The sequence below is a fragment of the Clytia hemisphaerica genome, unplaced genomic scaffold (genome assembly GCF_902728285.1).
Source record: "Clytia hemisphaerica strain Z4C2 unplaced genomic scaffold, Clytia hemisphaerica genome assembly, whole genome shotgun sequence".
Lineage (NCBI taxonomy): Eukaryota > Metazoa > Cnidaria > Hydrozoa > Leptothecata > Clytiidae > Clytia > Clytia hemisphaerica.
In genome coordinates, this window is record NW_027104101.1 from 2,432,389 (window position 1) to 2,458,453 (window position 26,065).

Sequence of the window (26,065 nt, forward strand, 5' to 3'; positions counted from 1 at the left end):
AAACAAACACAGAAAAAATAAATGGCTCCTCCCCCCGCAAGGCACTAAGTGATATCGCCAAGGGTACTAAGCTATTGGATAAAAGAAGAAAACTTAAAGGGAAAACCATCACTAAAAGGATAAACACAAATATTGAAAAATATTAGAGCTGTGTAAGAAGATCATTAAACAAAAATAAGGCACCACTAAACCTTTCAGAGTCGAGAATAAATTCAATGACAAGATTAATTATTATGTTATTTATGTTGAAAGGTAATTCTGGATCACCGTACAACAAAAGGTTGAAGAGTTTAGGAGTTTATATTATTTCTAATATATAGATCACAAAGTCAAAGATGTCACATGCAGATACGCCGAGAAATGGTTAAGTTTCAACCGGAAGCTTCGTATAGACCGTGAATGGTGGGCCAAGACACTGGACCCATACAAACCGGACCCATCGGCCATCCACACGGCCGAAGATGCCAAATTGAAAAGAAGCTTATTACAGCAAGATTTCCCAAAGAGTATTGGAGAATTTAAAAACCACCCACTTTACGCCCTTGGAAGACATTTGTTGAAGTTTGAAGCGATTTATCCAGCGGATGCCGCCCCACTGGGTTTCATACGTAATGAGGCGATATACTCTAGGGATTGCGTTCATGAGGTAAGAACTTTATGTTTTTAAATAATCTTTTCAAAGGTTTTGTTTTTAACTAAGTTGATATCTTTTGCTTAAGCATCAATTTTAAATTTCAAGCTTTTCGACATTGAATTGACACGGATGTGAGGCAATGTTCTCAACTTCAGTTGAGCTAGAATCTGAGAATGTCTGTCTGTCTGTCTGTCTGTCTGTCTGTCTGTCTGTCTGTCTGTCTGTCTGTCTGTCTGTCTGTCTGTCTGTCTGTCTGTCTGTCTGTCTGTCTGTCTGTCTGTATGTCCCAAAACTTTGGGGCAGCCTGGAGACTTCAGGCTTAAAATTGTTTGATTTGGCTGAAATTTAGCACACTTGTTCCTTGGATGAATATCTGGGTTTTTTTTTTCATTTTTCAAAATTTTTGATTTTTTGGGGCCTGGGGGGACGAGTTTTTCGCCTAAATGAGGCTAAAACTTTGTGATGCTAGCACTACTTTGATCAACGATTTTGTTAGGTGCAATCGCGAGAAACTGTCTCCAGGGTTTATATACAGTTCATTTGATAAAAACTCAGGCCCAGTCTTCTTGTCTTGATACGGGTAGATACACAAAATTACCCTTACTCTCTATTTGTTCCACTATTTTTGCTATATTACTATGAGTGCACTCATATCAATTTTCTCTGTCCAAAACTTTAGCACTTTTTGTAAATAAACTTGCAAACTCCCTATCAGCAAAAAATATTAAAAATTCAACCTTCTACAAGCAAAGCAAAGTTTGCAATTTCTTCACCGTAAAAATTGCGTCTAAAATCAGACTGGATGATGTTTTCTCAGCCTGATTGCCGAATTTTAAACCAATAAAATCAGAGAATTGAAGAGCTGAAACTTGCTCCACGCACGGGTCTATATCTGAAATCAAAATAGCAGTTTTCTCATAATGGCGGGATAGTGGTCGCACAGCCGTGAATAAACAATGGATTAAAAGTTACTTTTTGAAATTTAAAGCACAACCAGGGATAATCAAGATGGCAGACAGCAAAATTTGCAATATTTGCTATCATTTTCAAAGTTTTCATGGAATTTCATAGCACTTTAAGCAGATAGCATCTACAACATTTATAGTAAGGGAAACAAAAAGGCCCTTTAATTTTTGACTGTTTTTTTAGTTACATACTCGAGAAACATGGTTAAAACAAGCACGGTGTATAAAGAAGAATGAAGAAGCTTACAAGCTGGTCAAAGGACGCCCAAAAAGGGTATGTAAGGGGGTATTAAACTTACTTCAAAACACATCACAAGGCGACAGCTCCATAAAACGTTTATTAACGGGAAACAGGGAATTTGTTGAATTAGCCAATGTTGTTTCAACGTTCATTTAACGTTATATGGACGTTTTGAACGTTAGATAAACATTGAAACAACGTTGTGTGATTGTGTAAGCTAGGGACGCCCAAAGGATGAATTTTTGTGATAAGTGACTTAGTGATCAAGCTTTCAACGCCCATAAACAGTCTTTATCCAAGAGAATTTTCAACGCCCATAAGTTTTCAACGCCCATAAACAGTCTTTACACAAGATAATTTTCAACGCACATAAGTTTTCAATGCCCATAAACAGTCTTTATCCCAAGAGAATTTTCAACGCCCATAAACAGTCTTTACACAAGATAATTTTCAACGCCCATAAGCTTTCAACGCACATAAACAGTCTTTATTCCAAGAGAATTTTCAAACTTTTTGAAATCATATGGATAATATCCTCCTTTTTTATGCTCCCATAGCATACACCAGAGAACGAGCGAGACAATGTGAAATTGGAAGTGTATGGTTTGTGGCAAACGGAAGTCTATGTACCTCCACCTGTCAAAGATGTAAGTAACGTACTTTTTTAGAGGGGTCAAGGTAGAAGCGATATTCCTCTCTTGGGAAATTCAAATCATCAATGAATCAACAAAAGGGCTTGCGGAACGAGCGTTCTGTTTTCGCAAAGCGAAGAAATTTCAAAATGTATAAGAAATCGACGACTCCATTATTAATACAGAATTTAAAAAACAAACTAATAAGACCTTTACATTTCACCAATAATTTATTGCTAGTGAGTCATAACAATAATGTCAAAGAAGAGGATGTTGAAAAAATTAAAAGACAGATAAAAAAGTCATTTGTACTTGATTTTGTAATACTTTTGTAGTAGTTTCAAAAAATCTTCCTGGAAAAAGTATAAAGATAGCTGCTCAATACAACTTTTCACAAGGTAAAATAAAAAAAATAAAAAAATAAAACTGTAAAGAGTAACATCGTAGCATGGACTTAATAACATAGGGGGATTACAGTGGTATTTAAAAGGGTAACACAGAGTATTTCATACAGGGCTTTTAAACTGAAAATAATTTGATGAGTTTTAAAAGATCCTTCTAGAATTTTTCAACAAACGTATCCTGTGAAAAAAAGACCCTATTTCAATCATGAAGTCATAAAAACAATAACACATTGATGTGTAGTTTTAGTAATAATGTAGTCTTTCTCGACATTGTTTTAATTCTGTAGTTTTAAAATATTACCGTAAATGTGACATTGTAATATGGACTTTTTGATAGTTTAGGATGTCATAACTCAAAGTGGTAAAGAATAAAATCCATTTTTACAAAAATATCACTAATTTATAAATTCACCACTAGTTTTCATACATTCATGCAATCAAAAAAGCAAATCATGCAATGACTTCAAACCCCTTGAAACATTCCAATATTATAAGGCAGCAATCACGAACTGCGCGCGCTCAAACGCACGTTCCGCAAAAAGCAATTTTATAGTGCCGCAAGCAATTCGTTTTCAAAAAGAAACAAGTTCGAATTTTTTTACAGAATTTAATCAAGACCCACCCCCATCCCCCCATCCCCCATCCCCTATATGCAGCAATCCCCCCTTAACTAGCAACCCCCTTAAAAAATGGCAAAACCATTTCGTACACTTGAAATTATTTCTAAAAGCGATTAAGCGATTAAATCTCTGAATAGTTCAAAAAGTACTTAAAGTAAACCCAGTGCGACTCACAATTTCGATTAAAAACATAATACAGTGTACAAATTTCTCCCGTTCCGTCTCCAGCGAGGTACAAAAAGAGGTTTTTCCGTCTCTATATTCAACAAAATTATACAACATTAAAAAATCTTGCCGAATTCGTTGTCTAGATTCTTATCTATTTTAGACCAAAATATTCTTTTGACTCGCAATGCTAATGAATTTCTCTTTTTTTCAGGGTATTGTACCGAAGAACGAGTATGGGAACGTTGAGCTTTTCAAACCGAGTATGTTACCTGAAGGAGCTGTCCATCTTCCCAGTAAGTCACATCAGGCAATATTTTTTTGTGTATTTAGTGCATTTCACTTAGCGGATCTCTCCCTCTTTTAAAGGAGATGGTAGCCCAGGCTCCATTCGAGGCTTTTCAATAGACAGGATGGCGCGATCAAATGGCCCGGTAGTAATAGGTAATTCTCGATTTTGAGAAACAGTCTATGTAAAATTTTAGTTGTTTATTGGAAGGTGATAATAACATGTAGCAATGTTTTTGTTTGACATACATATCTGTATTTTGGTTTCCCAAATAGTTCTTTTGTTGTTTGGGATTTTTTTTTCTTCAAAATGGCGACCTTATCAACTGTTCCTAGTCTACTTCACTGGACTCAGCGTCATCAAATATTATCAAGAGTAGACTTATGTCTAAGAAGACGGTAAAAGCATAATTTAGAACGCTACATTACAAAAAAAATGGAGACATTGTGAATCAATGTTAAAAGGCGTTACGCTAGAGACGTTTTGTTCGCACGAAAAGGTTTTCATATTGTACACGCCGCCCTATCATACTCCAAAACGGTGGACCACCTTTTTATCACTCAAATTATTATACTGTAATACACGTTTTTTTTATAAGATCATCCAAAAGCCTAAAAAATGTTTTTGGGAACATGTTCTTATTTTTGCCATATTTTTGTCCATTTTCCTAAGAAATTGGGTGTTTTAGAGTCCGCGAAGCCTTAAAATGTTCTTAACTTTTTCTTAACATTCTGGCCATGGAAGCCTTATGTTCTTATATAGTTTGTTCTTATATATTAAATAAAACATACACAGGGTGTCCGGAAAAACATTATCGAGTTTGAGCATGTCATTAAGTATAAAAGTTTGTGTGTGTTTATCGCTAAAATATGAGAAAGTACTCCATCATACAGGTTCATCGCAAAAGTTGCGCGGATCACGCGTTTTGTATGTTCTGGGTTTCAACCCGATACTTTTTTCCGGACACCCTGTAGAGACAGAATAGTAAGGTCTGGTAGCACATAAAAACGTAAGAATACTTCAGATGGTGATAAAAGCATGAAATTTGGCACAGGATCATTAGAGGGTATTTTTATGCCAACAGACCTCACTAGAAAGAGTTGCCTATACTAGACGATTGCAGCTTTTTATCTTTTTCGCCTGTAATTTTTTACCAATAAAAAAAATAATGTACATATATACAAAATATCTATTGTGATATTGAATTAAGCGTTATAGTTATCGACAGTCTATCTAATTAATCTAATTAATGACATATCTAATTAGATTAGGCAGGAGAACCCATCTTCGTATTTTAAATATGATGTATTCATTTCGCCATCAGTATATATAAATAAGAAATCATAGCATGGATCTACAGGCTGATAATAGATTTGAGTATGTTTTCAAGTATCCCAATCTTAAAAGTATAGTTTATCCTTTAAAGAGACCTCCAGTATATACAAATCTCGAATTACTGCTTGAGGGATGCTTGAAATTTCAAAGACTCCTGCCGATATACAGAGAATTCAAAAATAAATTATTTACAATGGTCGACCTCTCGTTTTACTAAAATGCTGTACAATGATGGGACCACTGACCTTTATATACCCTGGACCAAGTTTCTCAATCCCAAACAAGCAAAATCTTTGATCAGAGTTTTTTGAAAATTTGTACCCTAATGGTAGCACTACTCGATAGCGGTGTAAATGCATCGAGAGCGCTAGGTCTACTTTTCCTCAAATTCTTTTGATGATGTAGCGGCGTTAGACGTTAATTTTTAACACTGCAATGGCTTCTTCTCGGGTACCAATTCCAAAAAATCTCCAATCGAAGATGGCAGATATTGCTTGGTCCAGGGTTATATAAAGGTCAGTGGTTGGGACTCATCAGTATTGCATACTGCATAAACCCTAGCTACCTCGCGTACTTTAGCGAGATTTGTTATCGTGAAAGTGACAAACATTCGCGAATACACGCATTTTTTTATAAGAATACACTTTATAATAAGAATATCCATGATGAAAAGGGCCAAAAAACTAAGAATAATAATGCTAAGAATATTACCATCATGGAATTTGGCTACTCAAGCTAAGAATGCCTTTTTAGAGCATTTTCAATTATAAATCATCAATTACCCCACAAGTAAGGCTCACTCCTTTAACAAAAATGCCATTTTATGCTTGAGACGTACGTGCTGAATGTTAAATCTAGTCTGAATTAGGATCCTAACCTAGGAATGCTGTAAGAATATATTAGGATGATTTTCCCAAAAAATTAAAAGAATATCTATGATGAAATATATTTACAACATTGTTATAAAAAAAGCGTGTAGGTGATATTAATATATCTCACGAATAATAACCCTATCAAAAGTTTTCTGATCATAGTGCGATCAATCCTCTCTACTCATCGGAGATCAGGTACTCCCGCTTCCACTTCCAATTCGAGTTCCACATTTCCTTCACAATTTAGAACCTGAGCATTCATAATCATCATTCTTTCCTCTTCGATTATGTGTTCATGTTGTTCTTGAACGATGAACACTATCTCTTGCTCGGAATCTTTTACAAAATCTTCAAGAAGATTGACAATGTCAATTCTTAGTTCCTCCCTTGCCCACTGTATAAGAACATCTACTGTTAAACTTGGGTTCTCCTGAGTTATTGTTTCTAATAATTTCATTGTCGGGCTATACTCATTGGGTACTGCTTGTGCACGTTTAAAGAGTTTTCTTCGGTTAAAACCAAACTTAAAATAACTTGCAAAACAGCGCCAGTCAGCCATTCCTAAATCATATGCATCCAAGCTATTAGCAATTTCTTTTCGAATTTTATCGTCCAAATCTGAGATTCTTTTCTGATCTGAGATTCCATCTAATTTCTTTATAACATCATATCGTTTCATCTTTTTTGCACAATCTCTCAAATTTTTGACCAAGTCATTTGGCCTTTCCACACTATTTGTCCTTAGCCAAGCTAAAGTAGAACTCCCGCCCCCATAAAGATATTTGTTTAAATTTGAAGAAGCAAGCTTTTTTGAGTAACCTTGCAAAACTAACCAATCCGAAAGGTCTCTGTATAGCTGCTCATCAGGGTCGTCTAACAGGTCGGCGATATTTTGTACACTGTAATGATCATCTAATAAGCTTGAGATCTTGACACCTGTAGAAGTTCAAAAAGAATGGTCTGAATATTTAGAATAAATTTGACAATAAAGATGAGATATCGGAAAATATTCAGTCTAGTCCGATGATCTCTAAGAAAGTGTATGGGCCCCGACGACGGGTCATTGCCCCTCACTTTCAAAAATTACGTTTTTTCCAATTAGATAGCGTTTTACGGTGTTTATAAGGTGATTAAAGGAAAAGTTTTCTTCGTAGTCCAACTATGATAAGACAAACATTTTGGCCCTCTTACTTCAAACGGCACAGGACGGAAATCTTTCCGCCGTATAAGTGACCCAAGCTCTGATTTAGCGGCTCAAGACTTGCCAAATTTTGCGATTTCTGAGACTTAACTTCCATTTGATGATTTTGTAATTAATATATTCCACCAGGTTTTTTATCTTTTAGAGCGATGATTCCTCTTGGACCACTATAAATTCTAAAATTAGGGCACAAATGCAAGTTTCAGAAATCGCAAAGTTTTCCAGGTCTTGGGCCGGTAATTCAGGTCCTGGGCCGCTTAACCAGGGCTTGGGTCGCTAATGGGAGCCATAGTGAAGCTGATTTGAATATCTTCAAAAGAGCCCCTGAGGAACTAGAAATGAAACTCTTGGAGCGACTCATTTCCAAAGCAAAACGCGTGACCCGCGTAGTATTCACTCACACATGTCGGATAAAAAGTAAAATCTCTCTCGCGAAACTTATGAAAGCATTTTAGATACACGATTCAATCCACCGTTTCCTCTCTAGACCTTTTGGGCTTTCTCAAACTCAATGGGCTCGCTTTCCTTAAAACAACAAAATAGAGCATAGTTATTCTGACAGCTTAGTATAATAAAAGAACAAATTTGTAGTGAAGGAAGCCAGGTCCTTTTTAATGTTTGATTTAACTTACTTCTTCCTATCGATGCTCTATCTTCTTGCAAGTTTGTTTTCGAAAGTTCAGCCCTTTCAGTTCTCCTTTGAAATTAAAAAAAGAAAATAAGTAAGAGTAAGTCATTTTCCTGAAATTTAGAAAATCTTTCCTAATAATTTTTTACGACGCACTGAATATCTACCTAGTCAAGAAACGCAAGCAAAAAGTTGGAATTTCATTTTACTTTAGTCACAAGATTAAAATAGAAGGGTACTCTACCGTTACAGTGCAGTTTTCATAGTTCAAACTCGATTGACTTCTTAAAAGATTTCAAAAAGCAGTCCCCATTGTTGATTATCTTTGAGATAATTCTATTTGTCCTCCTCAAATATAATTCTCCTTCGACAAGTCCGACGGACTTCTCAGAGACCTCTCGCGGACCTCTCACGTTGGAAAGAGTTCAGATTTTTAAAGTGGAATAACCTGAGTTGACAAAACTACATGGGGAATCACGTTTTCCCATGTATAAGAACGGGTACACTTAAAATCTCAGACTATCTGATTATCCCTTCAAACAAGTAGTTTCTTTCCCCCGTTCATGTTTGAGTACCGAGTTAATGTATCGGGAGATATCGAGAGCTACGGTAAGTGGAATGATACAAAACAAAGTCGATAGTTGGTGTAGGGCTCTATATCGCCTTTGCTCACCTAAAAAGACGACGGTATTTTGGCGTTTTTACCGTCGTCGAGCACAGTGGACGGCGATTTAGGAGACATGTCAACTTTACTTTATACCGTCCCCCTCGATTTATCTCGAATACATAAACTCGCCTATTATGGAGACTCAACTGTATTTAGCCGAGTGACGTCACATTGTTCAACTGTAACGCCTTCTCCGATATAAATAGCGATTTTATGTATTCGAGATAAATCGAGGGGGACGGTATAAAGCAAAGTTGACATATCTCCAAAATCACCGTCCACTTTGCTCGACGACGGTAAAAACACCAAGATACCGTCGTCTGTTTAGGTGAGCAGAGGCGATATAGAGCCGTACACCAACTATCGACTTTGTTTTGTATCATTTCTCTTACCGTCGCCCTCGATATCCTCCGATACATAAACTCGGTAATGATCACTCTCTGACGTGGATATTGATCATGTGATCAAGTAGAATATTATCAACCTCCGAATTCAAAACAAGCCTAGGGAATTCAATTGACATTGGTGCAGTGGGGACTAAACTAGCATTTAATTACCCTTTCTCTGTTGCAAATTTCTGCTCGAAACCTAAAAGAAAAATTGAAAGAAGATTTAAACCTTTACTTTGTTGAAGTTTCTGCAGTCTCAGCATAATATTGACAATTTTTAGGAGGGCCTTTTCCCTCTTTTTTTTTTCAACATTTGGAGTCTGTGACAATGAAATTGTCGATATTCATTTTAATTTTAGCTAGGAAGCTCGGATAGAAATCAAATTTTCACGACTTTGCTTTTGTCGAAAGATTAACCCTTAACATTACCTAGATACAATCTTTTTTAGGGATTCTAAGGCTTAAACAATCATAGAACTTATTTTAATGACCAATTAATTACTTACGATCCACTAGATCAGCGATGATTTCTTTTATTGCCTTGTCTAGTTTATATTCTATGAAGTTTTCTATGTTTGCCATTAGTGTTTCGTTCGGGTTCCTCTCCAGCTTTGCCAAATCTTCTCCTGCGTCTTCATCTCGTAATTGGTCAAACTCGGTCAATCGACTATAACATAAATAATAAGTGACCGTAACACAAAAATAGAGCATTCGGTTACGACGTGTAAGGTAGATGTCTCTCGACTCCGGCTTGGTCATACCAAAGACTTGCAAAATGGTACTCGATGCTTCTCTTTTCAATGCTCAGTCAATATAGAGACGAATTGAGAAATCCAGGGAGGAAGGAGTAGGCAAGTCTGCGACCGCAGTCGGAGACGACCCGAAGGCTCCTCTTTCGATAGCTATCTACCCGAAGGTAGGGGAGGGCGCCACTCTTTCTCCCTGGATTTCTCCACTTACCCTTGATCCTTCTCTTAGCTGCTGAGCATCAAGCAGAGAGGCATCAAGTACCATTTTGGGAATCTTTGGTATGACCCGGCTGGGAGTTGAACCCACAACCTTGCGAACCGTAGCCGGATGCTCTACCTTCATGCTACGGTCGAGGAAGAAGTAGTGCCCTCCCCTACCTTTGGGTATACTGCTATATGGAAAAGGAGCCGTCCGGTCGCCTTCGACTGCGGTCGCATCGCAGAGTTACTTACTTATAACCTAAATGCTCCAGAATTCTCCTGATATTATCCCATTCATCATTGAAAAAGTCTTCATTCTGATAATCATTTGCATTTGCAAGAACAAATTCCATTCTTATTTGTTTGCCCTCTTCAAATAAATCTTGCATTTTCCCATTGAATTCCATGATGTTTGATACAATCGCGATTAGAGTAATATCCCACTTTTCCGTCTTAGTTTTTCCATTTCTTGGTAGAAAAACATCTCTCCTTTCCGTCAATTCTTGAATCTCATCTGCCTTTTTGTCAAGGTACCGATACAGCTCATCTTCATCTCTCGGTAAACCGTTGTTATGCAAGGCTTCGAGCATACTTATCGTTAAGTGCTCATTTATGGCGAGGCTATACTTCACATAATTCTCGTGGCGTTTTACTGTTGATAGCGTCAACCTTTTTAATTCTTCAGCTATGAAAAATTGAGATTAAAATTGAAATCGGAGTAGTCGGGAGACGTTTTGCAATGACCCCCTACTCCTCGTTATCACATTGAGTTAAAATTAAATCTGATGCGTGGATAGAAATCTCTTTATAAGGGTATATTTGCATGGTATTTTTTCTCAGTTACGAAATTTTTAGTTTATTGGAAAACGATTGATATTTACAAATCTATTTTAGCTTACAATCTGGAATTTTAGGAGCTGAAATTTAGTGATCCCATCGATTTTAACTCCTAAAATTAAAAAATCAATTTTATTCTATACGGAAAGAATAGCTAATTTAGGTGAAAACTTGACAGCCAAATTTCTTTTCTTAGAAGTGCGTTTTCAAATAGTTTTCAACACTGGTGAATTTATAAAATGAGCTGATTTCAAATATGTAATTCTTATTTGCATTGAGGGGACCGAAGTGCCCGAACTTTCCAGTTGAAATAATCAAATTATGTGCATAATCTTTTGAGAATTCAAAAGAATCCAATCAAGCATGAGAAAATATGCAATTAAAATACGATCAGAACAAAGAAATGACATTATCATTGCACACGTGCAATTGAATTCCCATTGCAACTAAGGGACCCCTTACGCAGCAGACACGCTTCATTTTGAGGAAAAAAGCATGAATTCATTTTATCTGATAATCTATGTTGTAAGTTATTAACGTGCACGAGTAATCAACGCAAAGGAAGAAGGAATTGAAAGTCGTACAAACAACACAAATAGATTTATGCAGATTTGTTACTTTTTTTGGATTCACCGTGGTACGCTATTCAAATGAAATCTTTGAAACAGTGCATTTAAAATTTTGAGACTTACAATTTGTTAATGTGGACGTAATTTCTTGCCTCAATGCTTGATCAATTTCTGGAATCAACTCATTCACGGGATCAATATTATGTCCGACTGCATCGTTATCGGGCTTGGCGGCATCAATATCGGGATTATTGGCATCAATATCGAGATTTGCTGCTACAATATCGGGATTTGCAGCAACAATATCGGGATTTGCTGCAACAATATCGGGATTGGCTGCAACAATATCGGGATTGGCTGCAACAATTTCGGGATTGACTGCAACAATATCAGGATTTTCTGCAACAATATCGGAATTGGCTGCAACAATATCGGGATTTGCTGCAACAATATCAGGATTGGCTGCAACAATATCGGGAATTGCTTCAACAATATCGGGATTGACTGCATCAATATTAGGAATAACAGCATCGTTATTGGAATTAACGGGATCATCATCCTGATTTGCTTGATCTACATTGGGATTGATAGTAGCAGTATCAGTATTGTCGGCTGCAGCATTATCGGGACCGGAGGGCGCAAGCTCATGAAGCTCGTGACTGGAAAAGGCACAACCAACAATGACATCGTGATCTCTATGCACATAATGGTATTTCTGTACGTCAGCATCTTTGTCTAAGAATCAAATTTAAAATCGAATGGAAATTGGTTTCATTCTAAACCATTTAATTCAAAATAAAATGTTGTCAGCTATGATTAGGTATATTTCTTCTTCTCCTTCTTAAGAATGCAATTTCTGGACTTTCTGTTTGAGTTGTACATGTCGAAAATGGTCAATTTATTTTCAGGGATGTAGAAAAGAAAAGAGTAAAATCCCGAGACTCACCTTTTTCTTTTGATAATATCGACATGATTTTGTCTTGCTCTGATACCAACTCTTTAATTGCTTCTGATTGCTCAGTAATCGATACCGCCTGTTGCTTAAGGGTAGTATCGTGAACGGCGAGGGTAACATCATGACCAGCAAGGGCTGTGTCGTGATCATTAATAGCAGTTTCATGATCCTTAAGCTTGTGATTATGCTTATGATTATGATAATCGATAACTTGTTTCAAAATGTCTTTACTTGCTTTAGTTTGTTCATTAATGAGGTGATTTTGCATGTTTGTCATCAGCGTCTTGTGGTAGTTCATCAAAGTATTCAAATCAATTTGTACAGTCTGATTTCTTAAGTTATGAAAATCAATCATTTTAGCATATTTTAGTTTGATCAGCAGCTTATTAATATCGTCCATGGTGTCATCAAATTTCTGTTGCTGTTTAAACTCTTCTGGGTTGCTGTGTTTAATACCGTTTCTAGACTTCTGAGCATCCTTGATAATTGCTTTGGAAGAATTTGGTAGAAAAAGAAATTCCCAAGCAACACGAGCTATGATAGTCACGTCCCAATTTTTACAGTCCGTTAAACAATTTTGTGGTAAGAGTAAATCGTAATCATCTTGATAAATAGACTTTTGTTTCAACAAAGAGTCTAGCTTCTTTTTCCTCTGAGGATCGTTGAAAAAGTTGAACAGGTCGACACCATCAGCAGGCAAAGGAACTTTAACAAACGTTGTATCACGGCAACTTTCCAGTAATGCTTCTTTTACATGAATGTCAATACTTAGAGTGGCAATCAAATAATTGCAATTGTCAACAACAACTTTTGAGGTTGAATTACCCATTTTGATTTTTCACTTTAAATATTTCGTTTTATACTAAATTAGATAAAAAAAACATTATTAGCCTATTTCATAGGATTCGTGTTTTTGCTACATGCAAACTTTCTACGCTATTAGCTAACTACAGTAATTCGGGGTGGGGGGGATTAGGCAAAAATGGGTGTTGGGTATGTGCGGACAGTGTCGGTTTTTGTTTGTTTCCCCACGGTATAAGTGGTGTATTATGATGTTTTACACCCCTTATTTGTTGACGTGATTTTTCGACTTTTTCAAAAGTAAATTTTGACTTTACAAGTTTAAAACTTGAGAACCACTGTACCAATTATAAAAAAGCTATAATATGCTAAATTTTAAGTTCGTTTTTCCTTTCTTTATTACAATGCAAAAAAATCATTAAAAGTTCACATTATTTGGGACACAATAAGCCATTAAACCCTTATAACTTTTTTTGGGTCCATCTAATAATTTGTTTTGGAAAATTATTTTTCAGGCTATAATTCAAATTTCATTTTATCTTTTCTAACAAATTTGGATTCAATTTCAGCCATTTTCACAATACATGTTTTTTTTAATTAAAGGAAAATTCGAACTCAGGTTACAATCTGGAATTTTAGGAGCTGAAATTTAGTGATTCCATCGATTTTAACTCCTAAAATTAAAAAATCAATTTTAGTCTATACGGAAAGAATAACTAATTTAGGTGAAAACTTGACACCCAAATTTCTTTTCTTAGAAGTGCGTTTTCAAATAGTTTTCAACACTGGTGGTCTATAAAATGAGCTGATTTCAAATATGTAATTCTTATTTGCATTGAGTGGACCGAAGTGCCCGAACTTTCCAACGCAAAGGAAGATGGAATTGAAAGTCGTACAAACAACACAAATAGATTTATGCAGATTTGTTATTTTTTTTGGATTCACCGCGGTACGCTATTCAAATGAAATCTTGCCTGTGCAACGGTGACATAGGATGACATTCTTCGTAGATGATGAGTGACAGGTCATGAAAGCTTTTTTTCAGCGATGATTATGATTGCTGTAAACAAGTTTTACGAAATTGCTTTTACCAAAGATCGACATTTTTTATGCTTTGGCACTAAAAAGTAAAATAAAAGTAAGTAGAATTATGTTTGTTATAAACATATCATACACTCTTCTGAGAAGCTCCTATAAATTTCGTTCGTTAGTTAGTTATGTTGAATCTTGTATGCTCATGATGAAGGAATTCCAGGAAATACATTAAAAGTAAATTTGTAGTGGCAAACTTCAGTTCTAAAAAATCTTCTGTAACTAGCGTAAAAAACGTCTACCATTAGATAAGAAAAACGTGATGTAAAAAAAGATTAAGTTCTGATAAATGTTCAGAAGTAAACAAATATGGCGGCTTTAAATATAAACAAAGTAGCGAGGCGAGCGTCAAATAGCTCAACAAGTTACACCCTTTTTGTTTGATAAGAACCAGTATAATTTTGCTGAGGCTATTCTTTTTTTTGGCACCTCCAACTCTTTTAGAGCAAAAAAATCAAGATTTTCGAACAAAAATTTACAATTTTTCCAAGATTTGCTGAAATTTCCACCCATACCGTGCATTTATCAAAAGTCCACCCTTACAGTGCATTTCTGCTATTTTGAAAAACATACCCTTAACCGCCGCACATACCCATCGGTCAATTTGCCTGACTGCCCTCCCCCCCCCGGGTTTCAGTCTCAAATTGTTCCTATCCTGTTCTTATTAAGTTAAAACTGTCAGTGAATAAGTTTTGACAACCGACTTTAGTCAATTTGAAGTTGCTGATTCCGAATTTGAATTTTATCAAGCTTGAAAACCAACAGTTTTTGCATAATTTACTTTTTTAAGGCAAAATGCTAAGGCCAAAAATCCTGTATGAGATTATCATTTTAGCCCTAGCCGACTCCTGATAAATAAGTTTTTAAACTTTCGTTTCCACCTCTCGTTAGCTCTAATGAATATACCTCTAAAGTTTCTATGCCTGTTGATAAAAATATTTTCTCGCCCAATCCATATAAAAATAAGAAATAACAATTTCCAACCATTGGTTAAAAGAGAAAATTTCTTACAATTTTTATAAAATCTCCATTTCTTACACTCTTTCTACTACACTCAGTAACTTCTGATAAATGTGTGCCTTTCTTCATCACACCACCTTCAAAACATTTGCCTGTCATATGATTTGAACTAGCTCTTCACCTTTGATGTTCTTTGAAATACGATAACCTATTTTACATTTAATATTCAATTATATTGAAATTAGAGTATACATTGAAAAATGCGAAACGAAGGAGAGCACTTTCTGATCTGGACGTATGTAAGGTAAGGGAATTTTCAAACGAACATTGTTTTTAATGAACTCTTTTAAAAGGATTCGTTTCCAACTTGTTTCCAACGACGGATAGAATACACTTTATAAGAATGTCCATGATGAAAATGGCCAAAAAATTAAGAATACGGTAAGAATATCACCATCACAGAATTTAGCAACTGAACCTAAGAATGCCATCTTAAATGCATTTTAACCAATTTTGATCTTAACCTAAGAATACCGTAAGAATATTTTTGGATGATTTTCACGAAAAGGTTAAGAATATCATTGATGAAATGCAAAAACACCATTCTTATAAAAAAAAAGCGTGTATTTAATCTTTCTTCGTTTCGAGTGTAAATCTCCTACTCTTCGGGATATGAGCACTGCTCTTGTTTTCAATATTGAATTTCTCCGGATACATTGCATGCGCACTGAGGTTTTTTAAAGGAACAACAGAGAATTCCGAAACCTCAGCCAATCAGCTGCTTTTTAAACATTCTTTTATTTGAAATCTCTATTTCTAAGTTTTCTATTATGTTTAAACCTATTAATAAGTGAATTCCCGGTGGGGACCTATAGACCAAGAGTAAGCCCTAAAAGTCTGGAGCTGTCTTTTGTGTAGCCTATATTACACTTGAATAACTACTAACTAGGTTACCCTCGTGTTGTTTACAACCCCTTAACAAAATTTGAGCCGAGGTAGTTTCCGAAAACTCGGCTGCCTTTCGCGTTGAAGGCACACCACAATGCAAACGTCATAATTGTTACTTTCAACATTTGACTGAAATTCAATCCCACGATTCTTTTCATTTTGATACGTAATGCGTCCAAGGTTATTACTTTTGTATTGTCAATAAGTGTAATTGACTTGCAAAAGCAATTAATGCAAAGGATGATGGGATAATACTTGTTTTCGTTATAGAAGTGTAATACGGTATTAGGATTACTTTCCTCAAAAATATCCTTGCAACGGTAAAAAGCTTTTATCATGCAAATCAGTCAAATGAAAAAAACAACAGTTTTAAGAAATGTCTTTTCTACGCTTGATATTGATATTGCCTGTTATTGTGTTTTATTATTTTCTGAGAAAAACGATCAGTGTTGATTACTCATTGGTTAATTTTTTTAAAACAAAAACAAGTTTCGAACTGTGTTGGCACATCATACTAAAAAAAGTCATTCAAACGCTTAACTTGATTGACAAATACTATAACTTAAATTTAATTATTTGATGTCGCTGAAAGTACTCCTAAGTTGACTTAGTACTCCTAATTTGACCTTATAGTTACTAAGTTGACTAAGAGCTTGTAAGTTAACTTAGATACATTATCGTATATATTCAATAGGTAAAAGTTGGTTATTGAGATTCATTGACCCGAGGTGATGTAATATTCAACGAGGCGAGCCGAGTTGAATATATACCGGGTGACCCACGAAAAAGTTCAGACGTTTCCTGACGTCTTGAGGCCGAACAAATGTCCCAAAGTGCTTGGAGTTTTGATATTTAGAAAGTAGATATCCTAACTTAAAATTTGAGCTATCACTTTTTATATAATAATATGCTGTTGAAAAGATATTTCGGAACGCTATAAACACACCTCCTTCTCACCGACCCGGGCGAAACCCTCACTGGAAAAATTTAAAAACTGGATTTTAGGACGATTTTGGTCGATCTCTAGCTGTTGAGGGGACCCTAATTAGAGAAAGATTTATGGGCACGTAGTAATGGTACACTAATAGATTTCAATCAACATCGATTCTGTCTTTCCAATTAAGTAATAACTATCAAATACGTGTACATAAATAAAATCAAATAAATTAAAGTTCTGGCATTCAATTAACGACAGTCGAATTCTGTTCTGCCTCTCAGTCTGACTCCTATAATATAGTAGACTCTACGATGGAGCGCATCAGTATATTAGCATATTATTTTACCTAGGGATTTATTATTACTGGAAGATATATAGAGAGAAAACGTATACATTATATCTCCTTTCAAGTCCTTCTCATCTAAGTTCTCCTTTCTAAGTCCTCGATTTCTTTCCTTTCCTGACTCATATTCTCTCGCCCTATTCAGGGGTCTGAGCTCGAGGGCCAAAGCCCCACTCTTTTGATCTCTCAGTTCATTAACATTGTATTGGCCTAGTCTCAGTCTCTCTTTGATTCATCATTATCATTTATCATTATTGACCTCACAAAACTGTAATACGCCAGTGTATTCATCCATCATAAATCTCTTTGTTTGACTCTGATGGATTTCCCAGTGATGTCATCCTTTGATGGATTTCCTGGACCTTCCAGTGTAAAAGTGCCCTTTAGTCTGTGGTTGGTATGGCTGTAAGCTAGACTTTTTGAAGTCAAAACACTTTTTTTTTAATAAGAACAATTTTAAGCGAACCAAAAACCAAAACTTGACCAAACACAAAGAACACATTTTTAGCAAAAATCTGAGCCACCGATCGAAGACTTTTCCCTAAAAGTACTTGCAAATAATTACACGTTTTTTGGACCTACCTAAGGTAGTCCTTTAAATTAACCCTTGTCCGTTCGTTCGTTCGTTCGTTCGTTCGTTCGTTCGTCCGTTCGTTCGTCCGTTCGTTCGTCTGTTGCCAGCTTTTCTCGGGATTGGCTCATTAGTTTTTTCTAATTTTTTGCACAATGATGCAAAATGACAATGCCCAAAATGTGACGGAGCCCGATTTTCGAAAAAAAAATTTTTCCGGCCGAAAATGGCGGAAATATGCCGGAAAAACTGGTTTTTCGGCATTTTCTCGAGATTTCATCATTTGTTTTTTCTGATTTTTTGCTCAAAGATGCGTATTAACAATGCTCAAAACATGGCCTACTCCGATTTGTGAGAAAAAATTTTTTCCGGCCGAAAATGCCGGAAATATGCCGGAAATCGCCGTTTTTCTGGATTTTCATTGGACTTTTCCATATAATTGGTTGTTTTTTCATTCAAAAAGATTATTAATAGCAATACCCACCATCAAGCATGTTTCAATATTCATTAAAAATGATTTTTGAAGCCGGAACTTTCTAAAAATTGCCGGAACAGCCGATTTTCGCCGGAAAAACGATATTTCTTGAATTGCTTGAGCTGTACTTCATATTTTTTCATGAAATTTTGCACACTGATGCAAAATGTCAATACCTAAATTGTGACGGATCCTGATTTTCGAAAAGATTCATTTCCGGCTGAAAATGCCGGAAATATGCCGGAAAAACTGTTTTTTTGGCATTTTCTCGAGATTTTATCATTATTTTTTTCTGATTTTTTGCTCAAAGATGCGTATTAAGAATGCTCAAAATATGGCCGAGTCCGATTTTTAAGAAAAATTTTTTTCCGGCGGAAAATGCCTGAAATATGCCGGAAATCGCGGTTTTTCTAGATTTTCATTGGACTTTTCCATATAATTTGTTGTTTTTTCATTCTAAAAGATTATTAATAGCAATACCCACCATCAAGCATGTTTCAATATTCATTAAAATTGATTTTTGAAGCCGGAACTTTCTAAAAATCGCCGGAACAGCCGATTTTCGCCGGAAAGACAGTATTTCTTGAATTTCTCGAGCTGTACTTTATATATTTTTATGAAATTTTGCACACTGATGCAATATGACAATACCTAAAATGTGACGGAGCCCGATTTTCGAAAAACATTTTTTTCCGGCCGAAAATGCCGGAAATATGCCGGAAAAAGCGTTTTTTTTTTTACTTTTTCTCGAATTTTCATTTTTAGTTTTTTCTGATTTTTTGCAGAAAGATGCGTATTCGCAATGCTCAAAAAATGGCCGAGTTCGATTTTTGAAAAAAAAAATTTTTCCGGTTGCCGGAAATCGCCGTTTTTGCAGATTTTCATTGGATTTTTTCCTTGTATTTCTATTTTTTTCACACAAAAACATTATTGATAACAATGCTCACCATCAAGCATGATTCAATTGTCAATAAAACTGATTTTTGCGACAAGAACTTCCTATTTATTTTTTCCCTACACCCCCCCCCCCCATCAACAATCAATGATGAATTTATTGTGTTGTGGAATTTCGCTAAATGCTATATTTTCTGACTGATTTTTTTCATTTTTCTTTTCGCATTGCTATCAATGCTAACTAACTTTCATCATCAGGTAGGTCCATTCAGCATGTTGCTTGTTGTTTCTAAAAACATTTTTGAAGCTTTCGGATGTGGCTCTCTTTTTGTGCCTAAACATTTTCTTAACATGTTCTTGTTTTCACTATTTTATGATCGGATGTTTTAGAGTCTGCGAAGTCTTAAAATGTTCTTAACCTGTTCTTTAATATTCTAGCCATCGAAGCCTTATGTTCTTATATAATTTGTTATTATAAAAAAATCGTACACTAAGTCGGATATATCATCGGAACGTCGGAACGTGAACAAAAAACACTGCTTATAAAAAAAGAGTGTAGAGTTTATATAGCATACAAATTCTTATACAAACAAAATCGTAAAAAACACTTTGTAACAAACAAATTCTAATGTTTATAAAAAAACATCAAATATATGTGCATTCACTTTCCAAGAAAATCAAATCGATCAAATCATCAAATCGACCATTAACCCTCTATTTAAGCTTTTAACTATTATCTTTTTTTTTCATTTCAAACCATCTAATACAAAATCTTTGTAGAAGTGTTAAATTTTGCGGCAAAGAAATGGAAAGTGCCCATGTTGGCAAATCCCGACATCGGCAAAGAAATCGAAAATTCTCATGTCGGCAAATCCGACATCGGCAAAGAAATCGAAAATGCTCATGTCGGCATATGCCGACATCGGCAGTTAAAGGGTTCATTGAGCAATTTCGATTATTGATATATTTTCTTGTCTTCTTCGTATTTTTACTGACCAACCTCAACCTAGGTGAGGTCAAGTACAAAGACTTCATCTGGTTTAAAACCCCCTTTATCAACAGTGCAAAGAAATTTGAATTGCATCAAAGGTTTCTCGATTTCCTCCTGCTAATTTACAGCAATCTCTTGAAACAAATTTGTGAGGAGGTTGGCATTATCGTTTCTTTTACTCGAAGGTCTCCCTACCTCGAATAAGTCTCCAAGTCCCTTTTGTTAACAATGCTTTGTAAACCTTACTCCATAACTCGAATAAAATTGTGTTTCCCGTCTAATAATGGTCTAATTAGATGTCTTCTACAAAAGTTGAAGAGCTAAACTCATTAAACCTTCAATCTTCAAACATTTTCCTCAGATGTATAGTTTTCAAGTGCCTTCAGAGTCTTCAGAGGTTTGCCGTGCATGTAAGAAAATTATGAACAGCTGTTTTTTGAGTGTAAAAGTATCTAGGGTTGTTTGTCAGTAAAATGAGGTTAAAAACCCAGGGTGAATTTTAGGGAATCTTGATCTTACCGGATGTCATTGTTGGTTTAACTGAATTAAAAACTAAGGGAATTCTCCTCCTGTTGTTTTTCAGAGAGGTCGCAGCCAGAAACTAAAAGTTACTCCAGTGGTACATCCATAAGGCTCTGTGTAATCCCTATTGTAGAGGATAAAGAGAGCTCTTTTTGAGTGCTATATTCTTTCGAAATATTTGTGGGTGAAGTATGTGTCCCAGAACACTCTAACATATGTCATATGAGGGAAATACAATATTTTTGTGACAAGAAAAAATTAACGTGTAACCATCTCTTTTCATCCAAAAATTATATGAATAGTTTGGGCTATTCATCGTTTCATGAAAAAGTTACATTAATCCAGTTAGCTTAAGCCGTCAGTGGAAAAACACTCCTAGTAATTTTGATGTTTATCCTAGTATTCATCAAAATTTAAAATCATAAAATGCATAAATTACATCATTTTAAGAGATAAACTTAAAAGCCGACGGAGCCGACGGAGAGGTGCCTCTGGAGTTTTGGAAAGCACAACCTCGGTCAAAATATATTGGGAATTCTGGTTTGATTTTGGTTAATTCCTCGTTTTCAGCAATTTAAAGTTCGGGCGAAAAAATTGCTTTTGGAAAAATTGACAAATTTATTCGAATATTTCAATTCGGGAGGGGTTTATATATAAACTTCCAGGCTATTTTCTGAGCCCTATTGGACCATTCTTGCTCCTAAGTTCCTAAGTCTCAAGTATAGCGTTAGAACTCAGAGTTAAAACTCTACCCGTCCAACCTAATTTAGAGCGCTTCCAAATCGTTTGTGTTTGTAAGATTTCGTGGGAATATTATGACCATCTTCGAAAACTTAATGAAATGTTATGAGAAAATGGAATTTCAAAATATCAAATGTATAAAACTAGCTGAATCAAGTCACCGAGGGAATTAGTTTCTACTTAGGAACGGATTCAAATTGAGGTTAGGGGATTTATTTCAACGCATATGAATTTATGATGAATTTATAATGAGTGACACAAAGTTAACAAATAGAAGATTTTCATGAAATAGAAAATTTATATGACAATTTCTTTGTCTAAGGTTAATGTTTACCAAGGAGACGAGGAGTTCTTAAATCATCGAATGATAAATTTTTAATTCCTATATTTTGAGTGACGATGACCAGTTTTCTCTTTTCTGGTTTTCTTATGGACGGGCAATTGAATCATTGATTATAGACATATATTTTTGGACCTACCCCCGGGTACCCCGGTGGAGGTCCTTTAAATTAACCCTCGTTCGTTCGTTCGTTCGTTCGTTCGTTCGTTCGTTCGTTCGTTCGTTCGTTCGTTCGTTCGTTCGTTCGTTCGTTCGTTCGTTCGTTCGTTCGTTACCAGCTTTTCTCGGGATTGGCTCATTACTTTTTTCTGATTTTTGGCACAATGATGCAAAATGATGATTCTTAACAAGTGACGGAGCCCGATTTTCGAAAAAATAATTTTTCCGGCCGAAAATGCCGGAAATATGCCGGCAAAACGGGTTTTTTGGCATTTTCTCGAGATTTTATCATTAGCTTTTTCTGATTTTTTGCTCAAAGATGCGTATTAACAATGCCCAAAACATGGTCGAGTCCGATTTTTGAGAAAATGTTTTCCGGTTGGAAATGCTGGAAACATGCCGGAAATCGCCGTTTTTCTGGATTTTCATTGGACTTTCTCCTTATAATTGGTTGTTTTTTCATTCAAAAACATTATTAATAGCAATGCCCACCATCAAGCATGTTTCAATTTTCAATGAAATTGATTTTTGAAGCTGGAACTGTTTAAAAATCGCCGGAACAACCTATTTTCGCCGGAAAGACAGTATTTCTTGAATTTCTCGTGCTGTACTTTATATTTTTTGATGAAATTTTGCACACTGATGTAAAATGACAATACCTAAAAAAAGACAGAGCCGTATTTTCGAAAAAAAGATTTTCCGGCTGAAAATATCTGAAATATGCCGGAAAAACGGGTTTTTTGGCATTTTCTCGAGATTTTATCATTAGTTTTTTCTGACTTTTTGCAGAAAGATGCGTATTCGCAATGCTCAAAACATGGCCGAGTTTGATTTTTGAGAAAAAATTTTTTCCGGTTGAAAATGCCGGAAATCGCTGTTTTTGCAGATGTTCATTAGATTTTTTCCTTGTATTTCTATGTTTTTCACACAAAAACATTATTGATACAATGCTCACCATCAAGCATGATTCAATTGTCAATAAAACTGATTTTTGCGAACAGAACTTTCTATTTATTTTTTTCCTACAACCCTTCCCTCTCCCCCCATCAACAATCAATGATGAATTTATTGCGTTGTGCATTTTCGCTAAACGCTATATTTTCTGACAGATTTTTTTCATTTTTCTTCTCGCATTGCTATCTAACTTTCATCATCAGGTAGGTCCATTCAGCATCTAGCTTGTTCTTCATTTCTTTTCCTTATTTTTCTAATTAAAGTCAAAACCGAATTAATGAAATTTGCCCCGCTAAGAATTTAAGTACAAAATAAAATAGAAGTGTAAAGCTGCCAATCAAGAGTTTCAAGCTTTTCAGAAAACTCGTATATTATTGAATTATTCCTAGATATAGAAGGGCATCTAGCGTATCTTAACTATAGTTAAAGACTTTTTTGCTCGTTCGTGTTGAGTCAATGATTCAAAATATTCCGGTTTCTCGTGTTATGAAAAACACCGTTTTATACCATATCCCTATACTCATCAAATAAAACCATTTAATCAAGTACTATCGAAATCATAGAGGTATTTTACATGAATATCCTGCCAGTTAGAAGCTGATCCTTTTTACTTTAGTATTCATAAAAAGCAAAAGCAAAACAGTACAATAACTGTTGAGGAGCTTGCGTCCTTGCAATAGCAAATGGAAATTTGAGGTCTATATAAGAATTGTTATACCTCGAACATGGAGGAATTTTTTTACATTTGCCCTATCAAAATAAACACTCACATGTGTGCTGAACAAATTTGAGTTAGCGAATAAGTCTTCTTTTCACGGAAGAACATGACATCGGAAGGGATGTTATTGTCACAAGAGTTTTGTAACAAAGCTGCTGAAGAAACAATTCGTCCGGGAACTTATTATCCGTTGCTTGGATTTCTTGATAGTAGGATTTCTTGGGATGGTGGTCAACGCAATCGTCATTCTTTTTATTGTTGTAACAAAACAACTTCGAATCCAATCCATCAGACTTCTGATGTATCTATCGTGTGTTGACATTTTCACCAGCTTTGTCACTTCTATTAGGGTGGTTTTCGGATTAGCCCCTGGTTTACAGCATAGCTGTGTTTTTTTAGCTTCGTATTACTGCTTTGTGCTCTTATACGGCCATATGACTGTTTATCTCTATGCATTGACTGGACTTGATCGTTATTTGAGAATCAAATATCTGGAAGAGTACTCAAACGTTTTCACAAAAGGACGATTCCAGTTAGTAATGTTATTGTACCTATTAACCTGCTTGGCGCAAACCATTGCTACAATAATACTAAACACAAGAAACTATATCGGTTATGCCTTTAAATATACAGGGCCAGTCAATGTTTTGGTCTTCACTGCAGTTCTTGTATTTTACTCTTTATCGTTTCTCAAACTGAGGGAATACCAGAGAATGAATAGAAGCATATCAGAGGCTACAAGAGAAATTGTGCGGATCACCAAAGTCTACTTATATCTGTTTTTGGCAACGGTTGGAATGATGGTCAGCTATCAAATTTTCCACGGACCGCATGGACCAACTGAAGGCTTGCCACTCATAATTAGAAGCATTTTTGACTTATGGCCACCAATTATGGGTATTATAAATGGAATAGCCTTCATCATAATCAACCCTCCCACGAGAAATCTTATCTCCAGAATTCAATGCCATTGGAGATGTTGTCGTCCAGGTCCAGAAGTCAATCCAGACATTGAAATGAACGTTTTTCCACCGGTGCAATTGAGTGTTATTCAGGAGATTGAGGAAAGGTAGTTTAAAATAAGACTGATGAATTTTTGGCAGTGTCATAACTAATTCGCTAATACTGAGAATTAGTCTTGACTTTTTTTTTACATTTGAACAAAGTTTCCGCAAAGAAATTCTTGGAGCTGAAATAACTAAACTTACTAGTTGACATTCTAAAAACTAATGCAGAATAATGCAGAAAACCATCCTATACGCCATGCATCTTTGGATCACCAAAATATCTTTTTCCTCCTTAAAGTTATTTAAGATTTTCTTTCTAAGACTTCATCAAAATGGAGCAAAATTAAGGTTTTCTTGAAATTTTTCAATTATGGAGCAAGTGCGAGACCATCTGACTATGCACCATCTCATTTTTTTATACCAAAACGTTTCGAAAAAAACTAAAAAAATATTTACATTAGGTGACCATTGTAGAGTGCTGTACTGTTATAGATTAAATTTCGGGTACCGCCCGCTTTAATAGGTTTAGGGTGTACGCCCATTTCGTACATATATCGTTTTCTAAATCGGAATCAAGATAATTCCGGATAGGAAAGTGCTAGAGACTTGAAATTTTCACATAATGTTATCATATTTGTCCTCTAAAGGATAAAAGAAAAAGAAAAAGTATTTCTTCTCAGTTAATTTGCTAAGATTTGGCTAAAACAAGGAAATTTGAATCCGATTAATCCAATCAAAGATCGCCGTGAAAAAATACGCCTCTGATTACTAATTTTGGCGCTCCTTTGCTTTTTACATCTTAGAATTGGCAGTTTTCGGCCAAAAAGAGAGAAATTACCAGTTTAATTACCTCCCCAGTTTGCCCGAATTTTAGTCGACCCACCACGCTATTGGTATTCCCTTTGATTAGAGAGGGACTTTAACACATTTTTCTCTCAAAACTAGAGAATTTCCTAAAAATCTTTTTTTTCCGACACTTTGTACCTGAAGGCGCCGTTTCTTCCCAAATGTACTTTTCTTCACAAAAACGGACATGCTAATGAAAGGCAAATATTGTAATTTTGAAAAATAAGATCCAACAACGGTATCATTATTTAGTTGACAATATATATATTTCGATCAATTTGATCATCATCAGGTCTAAAATCAAAAATAAAAAGTAAGAATTAAAATTCGTTTAAGGTTAAAAAATGTTTTCACATATCTACAGTACATACAACTTCTCTTCATACACTCTACAACAAACTAATTAAAATCAA

At 35.4% G+C, this 26,065-nt stretch overlaps 1 protein-coding gene and 1 long non-coding RNA gene across 2 annotated transcripts in view; one reads left to right on the forward strand and one right to left on the reverse strand.

The window, feature by feature from the left end:
* The window catches only part of LOC136813076 (DNA repair protein complementing XP-C cells homolog), a 64,124-nt gene that overhangs the window by 9,138 nt on the left and 28,921 nt on the right, over positions 1-26,065 (forward strand). The window contains exons 13-16 of the mRNA XM_067069603.1: positions 321-646; positions 1,784-1,873; positions 2,398-2,487; positions 3,876-3,957. Coding sequence (XP_066925704.1) covers positions 321-646; positions 1,784-1,873; positions 2,398-2,487; positions 3,876-3,957 — 588 coding nt within the window. The remainder of the gene's footprint in view (positions 1-320; positions 647-1,783; positions 1,874-2,397; positions 2,488-3,875; positions 3,958-26,065) is intronic.
* LOC136812912 (uncharacterized) lies at positions 7,967-9,716 on the reverse strand. Its single transcript, XR_010847416.1, has 3 exons — positions 9,549-9,716; positions 9,211-9,241; positions 7,967-8,055 (listed from the first exon to the last, which is right to left on the reverse strand). It is a non-coding gene; the product is annotated as an uncharacterized lncRNA (long non-coding RNA).